Source organism: Eschrichtius robustus, chromosome 4 (genome assembly GCF_028021215.1).
Source record: "Eschrichtius robustus isolate mEscRob2 chromosome 4, mEscRob2.pri, whole genome shotgun sequence".
Lineage (NCBI taxonomy): Eukaryota > Metazoa > Chordata > Mammalia > Artiodactyla > Eschrichtiidae > Eschrichtius > Eschrichtius robustus.
The window spans coordinates 109,418,000-109,430,913 of NC_090827.1; the positions used below are offsets into that span (position 1 = coordinate 109,418,000).

Here is a 12,914-nt window from a genome sequence, read left to right on the forward strand (position 1 = left end):
CCAAGACACACATGCCAGCCGGGGAGATGACGGCTCCAACGGGCTTCCGGGGGCTGTTGTTCCCAGTTGCTTCCCAAGGTCTTCCGTCCCACAGAGCGCAGAGGAGTCACCATTTACCAGCACTTCTCTGGTTCAAGCGGAGTGCTAGGTGCCTTATGTATAATATTTCTAATCCTTACGAGTGTATTTATCCCATTTTTCATATGAAGAAACTGGAGGCTCCAAGAGGTGATAGAATTTGCTAAATAGGAGGAGAGGGAGCTGGGGTTCAAGATCAGATCACCCTGACTACACAGCCCAGCTGCTGCTTCTTTTAATATTTGCATATATTTATTCATTCACTCATTTAAGACAAGAATAAGCCCATTACATGTTAATATGGTATAAAATTATGAAAAATAACTATCCTTTCCAACACAAAGAGTGTCAGGAGAGTGACACTGTTTTACATTTTTGCAAATCTCTTTTTTTGATTTATTGTACGTTTTAAATTATTTTTTATTTTAATTGAGATATAATTGACATATAACACTGTATACGTTTAAAGTGTACAATGTCTTGGTTTGATACATTTATATATGGCAATACGTTACCACTGTAGCATTAACCAACACCTCTATCTGTCACTTCACATAACTATTATTTCTTTTTTTGTGGTGAGAACTATTAAGATCTAGTCTCTTAGTAACTCTGAAGTTTATAATCAGTATTGCTGACTATAATCACTATGCTGTGCATTAGATCTCCAGGACTGATTTATCTTCTGGTTACAGGTTTGTACCCTTAAACATCTCCCCAGTTTCCCCCGCCCCCAACCCCTAGTGACCAACATTCTAGTCTCTGTTTTTATTAGTTTGGCTTTTTTTTTAGATTCCACGTATAAGTGAGAATCATATAGTATTTGTCTTTCTCTGTCTGACTCATCTCATTTAACATAATGCCCTCAAGGTCCATCCATGTTGTTACAAATTATAGCTCATCTTCTTATTCCCTCTGCCAGGACAGCCACCTAACCCAAACTTGGGGACCTCGGAGAGAAACCTTTGCTGGGGGTCGTGACATGGCACAACGCTTCTTTTCTCAATACTTTCTCCCTCTCAGAGAGGTGCCTCCTATCATGAGACTTTGCTGCCTCCCTAACAGTCAGTTTGAGAGCACCTTGGTGGCTGGGACCATTATATACAGAAATATTTTAATTTAAAGCCAAGAACAAACCAGAATTAAAAGAAGGAAGAACATACCCTGAGCCTTCAGAACTTAATGCAGAAAGTAAAGCAGAAAAAAGAAAAAGAAAAGAAATGGAAAAACAGCATGAAAAATCATCATCTGTTCTAAAGTGTAATTTTCATGACTGAAAAAAAAAAAAAAAATTCAATGACTGGGCTCTGGGCCTGGAATAAAGAGAGAGGGTTTGCATGAATTTATGTGGGCACAGCCTCCCTTCTGTACGAGGATGGAGGCAAAGCCAAATAAGGGACTGCCATGGATTGCACAGTTTTTTGTCTCCTTGCCAACTTGATGGTGGAGAGGAAGTACATGCATAGGAAATGACCTTTTCAGGAGACCAAGAGATTTAATCACAGGGAGGGTCATGAGGTTAATAGACTGTGCAAGCCCACCAGTATAGAAAGTTCTCTTTCATCTTTCATGCATCCACCTCGAGTTGAGACCATTTGAGGATTATTCTAAATGATAGGGAGACAATCAAGCAAATAAACACAGTCAATTCCCAACTTCCATGTAAATATCCATTTTTCCCTGCTGCCCTTGCCCCTCACCAAACACATGGCAGCTCTGTGTCTCCCAGCTGTGGTGCTGGACCCAGACCTCTCCATGCCACCCAGAATCTCAGTGGGCAAGTTCTCGGCCACCCCCACTGCCCTGTGATGGGAGAATAAAGGAGACCCCGGCATAGGGAGGTGAGGAAAGCAGGAGGATGATCTGCTGGAGGGGATGCTGTCAAAACTTCATGTGACTGGAATGAGAAGATAGCCAAGGCTGGTGAGGTTCACTTGGAGGTGGTGGGAGGTGAGATGGGGTCCACTGGATGTGATGGAGAGGATCTCGTGTGACTTGTTCTAACAGAAACGCCCCAACTAGTGTAACATTAGGCATTAATCAGGCTTTACCAGTTTCCAGTATTATTAGGGGCCCAAATGCACACTATACACTGACAAAAATCTTATATTTATATGAAATTTTTAATACAATACAAATAATTTTAAAAGAAATAACAAAAAGGTCTCTTTTTTTTTTTTTTTTTTTACCTGATATTGGGAACTTCTTCTTCTACTACCAAATCCGAAAGAAGAAAATGGTGTTTTGCAATTAGAAAACGATTTATCACTGATTCTCTAACCTGAGGAAAGAAATATGTTTTATTTAAAATGTTCTTGTTCTATGAACGCACACTTCACTGCTCTAATGTCACCTCAGTGCAGCTTTCCAGACCACCTTTACTTTTCTCCGCAGCTCTGACCTCTTCCTATTATAAATCATCCAGCTTTCCTCACTAGCATAAGCTCCCTAAGGCAGAGGGATTCTATTTTGTTCTCTGCTATATTCTCAGGACCTGGGAAAATTCCTGGCAGATAAGATCGTAAAATTTAGCTGAATGAATGAATGAACAACTACAAAAAACAGGACACGTCTCGAAGCACACACACTTCAGAACTGATTCTGAAGTTCTTCCCCTATTCAAACTGACTTGCTACCTAATTATTCTTTAAATAGAGGACTTCTTAAATGTCATAAATATTCTTTTTTTTTTTTTATACATGAGCTACAGGGTAGATCAATCGGATGAGAAAAATGTACTCTAGCCACTAGGGCGTTTCTTATAAGTTAAATTAAAGGAAGAAGGACAAAAGGATATTTTGACTTTCTAGTGCAGAAGGGCAGTTAGTATGTCGTTTATAAAACTTCTTTTTTTATTACAAAGGTAATAAGATGCAAACATTCAAATATTAACAAAAAAAATCATGACTTAGAAAGTTAAGTTCCTTGTAATCATACCCACTCTTAAGATAACCACTAATAATAAACTGAGACACATCCTAGTGTTTTCAGCGTTTCCTCATTGAATATACTCCCCTTGGTTCCTGAGCTAGTTCAAATTGGATTTTTATCACTTATACTCATGAGTCCAAACTAATACAAAGGAGAACCAAGTAACCGTGTCCCAAAGTTGAAGATAGCTGTTAATCAATTTTAATCTGTAATTATGAGAAAATAAGCCTACAGGGGTTAAGAATAGAGACCTCCCTCCTCCAACCTTAGGATGTTGACTATTTTTCCCCTATGAGGACTGTTTAAAATGGTTTTCCTTACCTGCTGGAGGTACTTGGCTACTATGGCCCTGTGGGTATCTATGTGGTCCTTGGTTTCAATTACATTTCTGTCTCGTAACCGTTTCTCATAGTCCTAAAATTAAAAGGAAGCCATACTTTTATGATTCTAAAATACCAGTACTCTCTCATGCCCTTTTTGAGATTAGAGAATTATTTATCACATGTGGTTTAAGTCACAAATTATGGTTCTAAATGTTCCTTCTGCTTCCCTCTGAACTTTTGGTTCAGAATTGATCTTTGATGCAGTATCCAGGATTTGGAGTTAGTTGATTGAACTGCCTTGTAAGTAGAAGAGAAATCTGTAATTACAAGTTACAATGCTCATGCAGAAAGAAATAGAGATAGTAGAGTCACTGTAGTTCAAGATGCTAAGCTCACCCAAACAAGATGCTAAGCTCACCCAAACAATTAAGCAGGGCCAAAGCCCCTGCTTAATTTTTGCCTTTTATATTTCAAGTAAAGCAATTACAGAAATAGTAAATAGTGTCTGGCTGCAGCTGACTTGGGTCACCTACTTGAAGGAGAGGAATGGCTGCCTTTGGCTTTGTCTTCTTAGGCCACTGCACTTTTCTCTTTTTTCTATCAATAAAATTCCATGGGGTACCTAGGGAGCTGCCATGTTCCCTTTCACTCCTTCCCTGGTCACAGCTGAATGCCCAGGGTGGCCCCTAACCCAGGCTGGGTGGCTCAAAAGTTGTCCCCAAGATTTTTAAACTCGGGACAAGAGGACACACCTCTCCCTCCTGGCTGAGGCTACTAGACGTGAACTTGGATGATATTGGTGACCAAGTGATCAAATAGAGAAATCTGTCTACAATGGGGGAAAATGAAGTCACCATACCAAGGGAAGCCCAAGCAGGATGGCGAAGGGGCCTGGCAATAGTTGGGTGTCTTTGAGACGCAGATGAACTCCTGTCATTCACATGTTTTAGATGTTTAACTCTATTTTGTGATTTCATTATCTAATAAACTCCCCTTCGTTCATAAGCTAGTTCAAATTGGGTTTTTATCACTTATAATCACAAGTCCAAACTAATATAAAGAACCAAATAACCAAAAATATTCTCCCAGAATAATTTCTGCATGAAAAATCATACAGTCCTGGTATATACTTCTAATGGCTCTCCCTTTACCTCATCAAACACAGACTTGTCTGGCTTTCACGGGCTTGCCCCATATACGCAAGCCTATTACCTGTTAACTCCTCAAAGGCTCCCTGCTCCCACGCCCGCCACGTTCCCTCCTCTGCCAAGGCTTTGTGCATCCTGCTGCCTGTCTAGGGTGCCCAGAACTGTTCCCCACTTCCTTCCTGGCCCCCCACCCCAAGGCTGCTCAAATCCTACCCACCTATTTTCCCTGCAGTGCTTACCACCGTGCTTTGTGCTTAGTAAATACTTACTGGATTAAAATGGCATTGAATTCCTGACTAAGGCACAATCCTTTGCCACATTAACACTCAAGAGACTCTTCAACCCTACAACTCTAAGTTTTCCTAGTTTAGATGTCATTATACTGAGACAAATATATTATTTAAACATTGGATTCAAGAAACATAATGGGAAGGTTATGTAAAGTACTACAAAAGAGGAACCAATATTGCTACTGAGAACATAGCAACAACAAAATACATACATAATAGTATACCAAATGGCACAGCAGATAGTTTATTATTTTATTAATAATAAAATAAGGCAATGTCTCACCTGGAATACCTTTTCCATAATTTCTCGGTCATACATTGGAATTTGTTTATAATTTCGGAATTCTGGCACCTCTTGGCTTCTAAGACCAAGAAGCCTGAATCGTTTGGATCTGTTTAATTCCTCATCTGAAACAAAGTTAAATTCCTGTTGTAGCTGTTCCAGTCGAAAGAAATCAGGGATGTAGGATTCACCACTGGTAGCAACCTATAAAAACCAGGAAATACAAAACTCTAGATAACAGGCAGATTTCACCCAAAGAAACTTGGCACTGAGCTTTTGGGAATGACGTTTTAACAGTTTTAGACAGAGAGACTTGAAACATCCATCATTTCATTTAAAGAGAAAATACACTAAAATATTATGGTAATGAGACAGACGCTACTCTGCCTTTTATAGCTACTAATATTCATTTAGTAGCTATAAAAAGTATCATGAATCATTTTTCCAGAGAAATAAAAGTTAAAAGGTTCATTTTGGGTATGCACGCTCCTCTAACAGTTGTCACGAAAATATACAGACTGAAAAATATGAGATTTATATCAGTGTATTACCAAGTGCCTACTGCAAATAAGATTATTCATATACATAGGGAATATAAAGTGTATGTATTTTAAATGTATTTTTTAAATATCTAAATATTTTTACACTTTAACATTTTAAATATATTTTAAAATATTTTTAAAATATAACTTTTGGACTTTATGCACAAATGTAGATAAAGGCCCTAGAGTCAGGCTGATCAGCTTCACTTGGCTCCACAGCCATGCTCTCCTGTCCCTGCACAGCACCTCATGGCCTTGGTCACTGAGAAAAGTGAACCAGAGATGGACCCAAGCACCAGCCTCCGATGCCCCTGTACCCTGGCACAGAAAGTGCGGCTTCAGCACCACTGAGAGACTAGCAGGTGTGGGCTGCACTCTGCCCAGGTGTCTGCTTGCGCCTCTGCTGGGTGCTTTGCTAGATGCAACTTCCTCCTGGGCAGATCTCTGCTCCTCCTCAGGGAGCAGAGATCTGATGGAGCTTTGCGATGGGAAAGGTGATACTGCTGTGAAAATCCTGGTTCGTAAAAAAGAGGCCAGTCAGGAAGGCAAACTCTGTGTTTTGTCCTTCTATGGGAAGCAAATAGTTAAAAAGAAAAAAAAAAAAATGCAGGGGACATATGCACTGTATTATTGTCAATTTAAAGCTAGTCATTGAAACATATCAATAATTTGAAAGCTTTATATGGAATAGGCTACACTTCAGGTAATATGGCCTATTCTTTCTTTCTTTTTTTTTTTAAGGTGGATATTTTCATTTTAATTAATAAAACAAAAATGAAACAATGAAGACATATATTGGGACTTCACTCATTCACCAATTATGCAAGAAATGTTTTGGTTAAATAAGATAATTTATTCTTTCTAATAATTCTCTAAGTAAGTATCAACATGTACTAAGTATCATGTTGGAAGGAGATTTTATGAAGATAAAAGTCAGAATAAACCAAAGCTTGCTTTGGGGCTTCTCTTAGAATCACTAGGGGAGAAATGAAAGTTTTCATCCTGGTTATAGTTACCCTACTGATGAACTCGAACTAAGAAACGTGATCACGGAATGTGTTGCTATGGCCACTTTCTGGATCATCTACTTGGTTATTAGGTTTCTGTGGGAATTATGAACTTGGGAGTAAAAGCAATTGTATTTGTCACCAAGAGAAATCATTTACTGACTAATGTTCCATTTTATTTACAAATTCACTGAAGAAAGAATTTTGAATGTTATGGTAGATACAAGCAGTTTATATCAAAAACACTTCAGTGAAACCTAAAAGGTAATCTAATTAATCATCCAACAAGAACACAAACAGAACCACCATTTCTGAAAATGCCCCATCAGCCCTTCAAGGTATGATGGAAAGACCACAGGGCCTGAAATCACATCAACTTGGAGCCGTGTCCTTACCATCTCTGGGATGTGGAGCAAGGAACCCTGAGTGTCTGGGTTCAGTGTCTCTCCACAGAAGGGGCAAATTGAAACTTTTCTTTAGGGGTTTTACAGAGGTTAGAGGTAAGAGTAACAACACCAGCAGCAGCTGACGTTGACTGCACACTGACCGTGTGCCCAGCTAGATGTTGATCCGCAGAAGCTCGTTTCCTCCTGACAACACTGTGAGGGCATCACAGGGCTTAGGGGCATGAGTGCTTGCCTTCATCACACAGCCAGTAGGTACAGAGCTAAAATTTAAACCTGTCATTCAACCCAGGCTTCATGCTCTTAAACACTATTGTGCAGGAGAACATATGGGAAAGAAAATGTGTGTCAAGGACCAGCCATTTCTGTTATTATCACACCAAGTGGAGAAGTGGTGTGTGTCCAGATCTCCTGCCACATTACCGAGATGAGCTGCATCAAAGGGGCATTGCTGGGGTCATTGGGGTCAAGCTTGGACTCTGCTGCCCACTTGGCCAACTTTTTCATGTCTGTCAGTCCTGATGTGCCAATGGATGAGATGGCATCTGCTCTCTTCAAAGCGCTGAAAATGAAAGTTGATTCCATGAGACCGACTTTATTACAGAGCAGTTTGCATCAAGACCACAAAATCCCAGGGATAGCACTGCTTAAGGAGGCTATTCCCTATGAGAGAAAATCTGATCATAAGGAAGGACTTTTGACATTTTTCTTTACTTGATGGTTACTATTAAATATGTTACAAGCATAATAAAGAAGTCTGAATGGTGGGAGAAAGTATTTTCAAAGCACACATCTAATAAGGGGTTAACATCCAAAAAATATAAGGAACTCATACAACTCGGTAGCAAGAAAACAAATAATCTAATTAAAATGGGCAAAGGATCTGAACTGACATTTTTCCAAAGAAGACGTACAAGTGGCCAACAGACACATGAAAAGATGCTCAACATCGCTAATCATCAGGGAAATGCAAATCAAAACTATAATGAAATATCACCTCACACCTGTCAGAATGGCTATAATCAAAAAGACAAGTGAAAACAAGTGTTGGCAAGGATATGAAAAAAAAGGTAGTCCCTTGTGCACTATTGGTGGGAATGTAAATTGGTGCAGCCACCATGGAAAACAGTATGGAGGCTCCTCAAGAAATTAAAAGTAGAACAACCATATAATCCAGCAATCCCACATCTGGGGATATATCCAAAGTAAACAAAATCAGTATCCCAAAGAGATATCTGCACTCCCATGTTTATTGCAGCATTATTTACAATAACTAAGACATGGAAACAACCTAAGTGTCCATCAATGGATGAATGGATAAATAAAATATGATACATATGTATAATATATATATCATATACAGAATATTATTCAGCCGTAAGAGAAGGAAATCCTGTCATTTGAAACAACTGGATGGACCTTGAGGGCGTTATACTAAGTGAGATGATCTCACTTCTATGTGGAATCTAAAAAACACAAACTCATAGAAACAGAGAATAGATTGGTGGAGCCAGAGGTGACGGGGATGGAGAAATGGATGAAGGGACTCCAGAGTACAAACTTCCAGTTGTAATATGAATAAGTTCTGGAAATCTAAGGTACAGCATGGTGACTATAGTTAATAATACTCTATTGTATACTTGGAAATTGCTAAGATAGCAGATCTTAAAATTTCTCATCACAAGGAAAAAATTATAACTATGTGTGGTGATGGATGTGTTACCTAAACTTATTGTGATAATCATTTTGCAGTATGTACAAATACCGAGTCATTATGTTGTACATCTTAAACTTATACAGTGCTGTATGTCGGTTATATCTCAGTAAAACTGGGGGAGAAAAGAAGTATAAATAGAAGGAATGCAACTGTGACCCTGCATTCCTACAACTCTTCCCAGTGCGTTAAGTGTCCTGAGTCCCTGGATCCAGACTAGTGACAGGTGCCTCTGCATCTGGTGCAGGATGCCCAGAAGGCCTCATCTCCCAGATAACTGGGGACCACTTGTAGCTAAAATAAAAGAGAAAAAATAAACACTTATGCAACCAACTTAAGCACCAACTTTGGACATGACTGAGTTCCAAGGGGGCCAGTGTGGTCACCTTGGTTGAGTTGGGGCTTTATTTTATTTTATATTTTTTGAATTTTATTTTATTTATTTTTTTATACAGCAGGTCCTTATTAGTCATCCATTTTATACACATCAGTGTATACATGTCAATCCCAATCTCCCAATTCATCACACCACCATCCCCGCCCCCCACCGCTTTCCCCCCTTGGTGTCCATATGTTTGTTCTCTACATCTGTGTCTCTATTTCTGCCCTGCCCGGTCATCTGTACCATTTTTCTAGGTTCCACATATATGCGATAATATATGATATTTGTTTTTGTCTTTCTGACTTACTTCACTCTGTATGACAGTCTCTAGATCCATCCATGTCTCTACAAATTACCCAATTTCGTTCCTTTTTATGGCTGAGTAATATTCCATTGTATATATGTACCACTACTTCTTTATCCCTTCGTCTGTCGATGGGCATTTAGGGTGCTTCCATGTCCTGGCTATTGTAAATAGTGCTGCAATGAACACTGGGGTGCATGTGTCTTTTTGAATTATGGTTTTCTCTGGGTATATGCCCAGTAGTGGGATTGCTGGGTCATATGGTAATTCTATTTTTAGTTTTTTAAGGAACCTCCATACTGTTCTCCATAGCGGCTGTATCAATTTACATTCCCACCAACAGTGCAAGAGGGTTCCCTTTTCTCCACACCCCCTCCAGCATTTGTTGCTTGTAGATTTTCTGATGATGCCCATTCTAACTGGTGTGAGGTGATACCTCATTGTAGTTTTGATTTGCATTTCTCTAATAATTAGTGATGTTGAGCAGCTTTTCATGTGCTTCTTGGCCATCTGTATGTTTTCCTTGGAGAAATGTCTATTTAGGTCTTCTGCCCATTTTTGGATTGGGTTGTTGGTTTCTTTAATATTGAGCTGCATGAGCTGTTTATATATTTTGGAGATTAATCCTTTGTCCATTGATTTGTTTGCAAATATTTTCTCCCATTTTGAGGGTTGTCTTTTCTTCTTGTTTATGGTTTCCTTTGCTGTGCAAAAGCTTTTAAGTTTCATTAGGTCCCATTTGTTTATTTTTGTTTTTATTTCCATTACTCTAGGAGGTGGATCAAAAAAGATCTTGCTGTGATTTATGTCAAAGAGTGTTCTTCCTATGTTTTCCTCTAAGAGTTTTATAGGGTCCAGTCTTACATTTAGGTCTCTAATCCATTTTGAGTTTATTTTTGTGTATGGTGTTAGGGAGTGTTCTAATTTCATTCTTTTACATGTAGCTGTCCAGTTTTCCCAGCACCACTTATTGAAGAGACTGTCTTTTCTCCATTGTATATTCTTGCCACCTTTGTCATAGATTAGTTGACCATAGGTGCGTGGGTTTATCTCTGGGCTTTGTATCTTGTTCCATTGATCTATGTTTCTGTTTTTGTGCCAGTATCATATTGTCTTGATTACTGTAGCTTTGTAGTATAGTCTGAAGTCAGGGAGTCTGATTCCTCCAGCTCCGTTTTTTTTCCCTCAATACTGCTTTGGCTATTCAGGGTCTTTTGTGTCTCCATACCAATTTTAAGATTTTTTGTTCTAGTTCTGTAAAAAATGCCATTGGTAATTTGATAGGGATTGCATTGAATCTGTAGATTGCTTTGGGTAGTATAGTCATTTTCACAATATTGGTTCTTCCAATCCAAGAACATGGTATATCTCTCCATCTGTTGGTATCATCTTTAATTTCTTTCATCAGTGTCTTATAGTTTTCTGCATACAGGTCTTTTGTCTCCCTAGGTAGGTTTATTCCTAGGTATTTTATTCTTTTTGTTGCAATGGTAAATGGGAGTGTTTCCTTAATTTCTCTTTCAGATTTTTCATCAATAGTTTATAGGAATGCAAGAGACTTCTGTGCATTAATTTTGTATCCTGCAACTTCACCAAATTCATTGATTAGCTCTAGTAGTTTTCTGGTGGCATCTTTAGGATTCTCTATGTATAGTATCATGTCAACTGCAAACAGTGACAGTTTTACTTCTTCTTTTCCAGTTGGTATTCCTTTTATTTCTTTTTCTTCTCTGATATCCATGGCTAGGACTTCCAAAACTGTGTTGAATAATAGTGGTGAGAGTGGACATCCTTGTCTTGTTCCTGATCTCAGAGGAAATGCTTTCAGTTTTTCACCATTAAGAATGATGTTTGCTGTGGGTTTGTCATATATGGCCTTTATTATGTTGAGGTAGGTTCCCTCTATGAGTTGGGACTTTATTAACAGGGCCGCATCTCTCATCACTCACACTGTTTTACCTCCTCTCCTGAGCAGCTGGAGCTTTCATCCCCAGGAAATTTCTCCAGCATAAAACTCAATGAGACAAATGCAAAAGGCTTATATTCAAAGGCATAAACGAGCCTCCACTGGAAATGCTGCCAGGGTCCTGGCTGAGAAAGGCCTTGTTGTTTTTATCGCATGGATACAAGCATTTGCACTGAATGGAGAGGGTGTAAAGGGAACAAAACCAGCCCCAGTCTGTTTTTCCACACGTTGAAAATGACAGTCTTTGACTTGGGAAGTGTCTTCTTGGTGATCAAGGTAAGTCCTTTTATTTTATGGAGGCAATTGAGACAACAGTGGTAAGATGATCCACTCAAGACACATCTATTGGGGAAGGACAGAAGCAAGACACAGTCCAGGCTGCCTGGACAGGCATCAACCACAAAGAGAGAGGGCCCGTCCATCTGGAGTGAACTGGTGAGGCCCAGAGTCCCTTTCTGCTGTTCTGAGTAGAAACCTAGCACTAGCAATCAAGGAAGGGGACTGAGAATAGGGACTTTCACATAACCAGAAGGTTCTACACCAATCATCATTCACAATGAACCTTTACTTAGGGCCAAATATTGATATATACAGGTATGTGCTATGCACTTTCCCCATCTGTGAAATTGGGAAAAGAATACTTCACAGAGTTAATTGGTGAAGATTAAATAAGGTAAAGTGCTTTACTGATAAAAAAAAAAAACAACCCTGAAAATACTGGCACATAACAATAAAAGGAAAGAATGTGATATTGCAAGCTTTTTTCCCACTGGATATTGTTCATGCCAATTCTGACATTGCCCATCAGCTTATTCTAGCCATACATTACCTTCTAAATCCAATATTCTGCTGTGACAATGGAGGAATTAAAGGAATCCCATTTTCTCCAATGGCCCATGCCACACTGTTGGACACTTTCCCTGAGGTCATTAGAATCAGTTGATTACTACCATCAGCTTCAAATGAGAAGGGTACTCCTGGGGAAACAGCAGATTAAATAGGATGTTGTTTAGAAAGAGGGAGTGAGCCCAGTACTAGTAAGAAAGCAGAAAGTAGACAAATGGAACAGAGTGGGTGGGAGTGGTGGGGATGGAACACATAATTCAAATCAACATCACTGAACTTCTTCAGGGAATGACGCTCACCATCAGCCACTTGGCTCTATCTCTTGACAGCAGAGTGTAGGCATTATAATGAACGATGCACTCTCGAGTGGGACCAACTGCATGTATATTCTGGTTCTGCCACTTAACAGCTGTGTGGACAAATTACTTAACTTCTCTGAACCTTGGTTTCGTTGTGTATAAAATAGGGAACATAATAGTACCCCCTTTTATGGATTACTGTGAAGACATTCATTTATTCATTCATTCAGTAGATACTTCTTTGAGCTCCTACTTCATGCTGGCACTATTCTGGTCACAAAGATAGCAGTAAAGAAACAAAACTGATAGGAATCCCTGTTCTCATGGAGTTTACATTCAAGTAGGAGACACAGGTTATAAGCAAGATAAGTAAGAGACATGGGCAGTATGTTAAAGA

At 39.2% G+C, this 12,914-nt stretch overlaps 1 protein-coding gene across 8 annotated transcripts in view; it reads right to left on the reverse strand.

Moving 5' to 3' along the window:
* Positions 1–12,914, reverse strand: part of CC2D2A (coiled-coil and C2 domain containing 2A) — a 133,538-nt gene that overhangs the window by 32,986 nt on the left and 87,638 nt on the right. For all 8 annotated transcript variants that reach the window (XM_068543200.1, XM_068543204.1, XM_068543199.1 and 5 more), the window contains 5 exons: positions 12,202–12,349; positions 7,430–7,568; positions 5,054–5,257; positions 3,331–3,423; positions 2,268–2,359 (listed from right to left, as the gene is read on the reverse strand). In XM_068543200.1, coding sequence (XP_068399301.1) covers positions 2,268–2,359; positions 3,331–3,423; positions 5,054–5,257; positions 7,430–7,568; positions 12,202–12,349 — 676 coding nt within the window. The remainder of the gene's footprint in view (positions 1–2,267; positions 2,360–3,330; positions 3,424–5,053; positions 5,258–7,429; positions 7,569–12,201; positions 12,350–12,914) is intronic.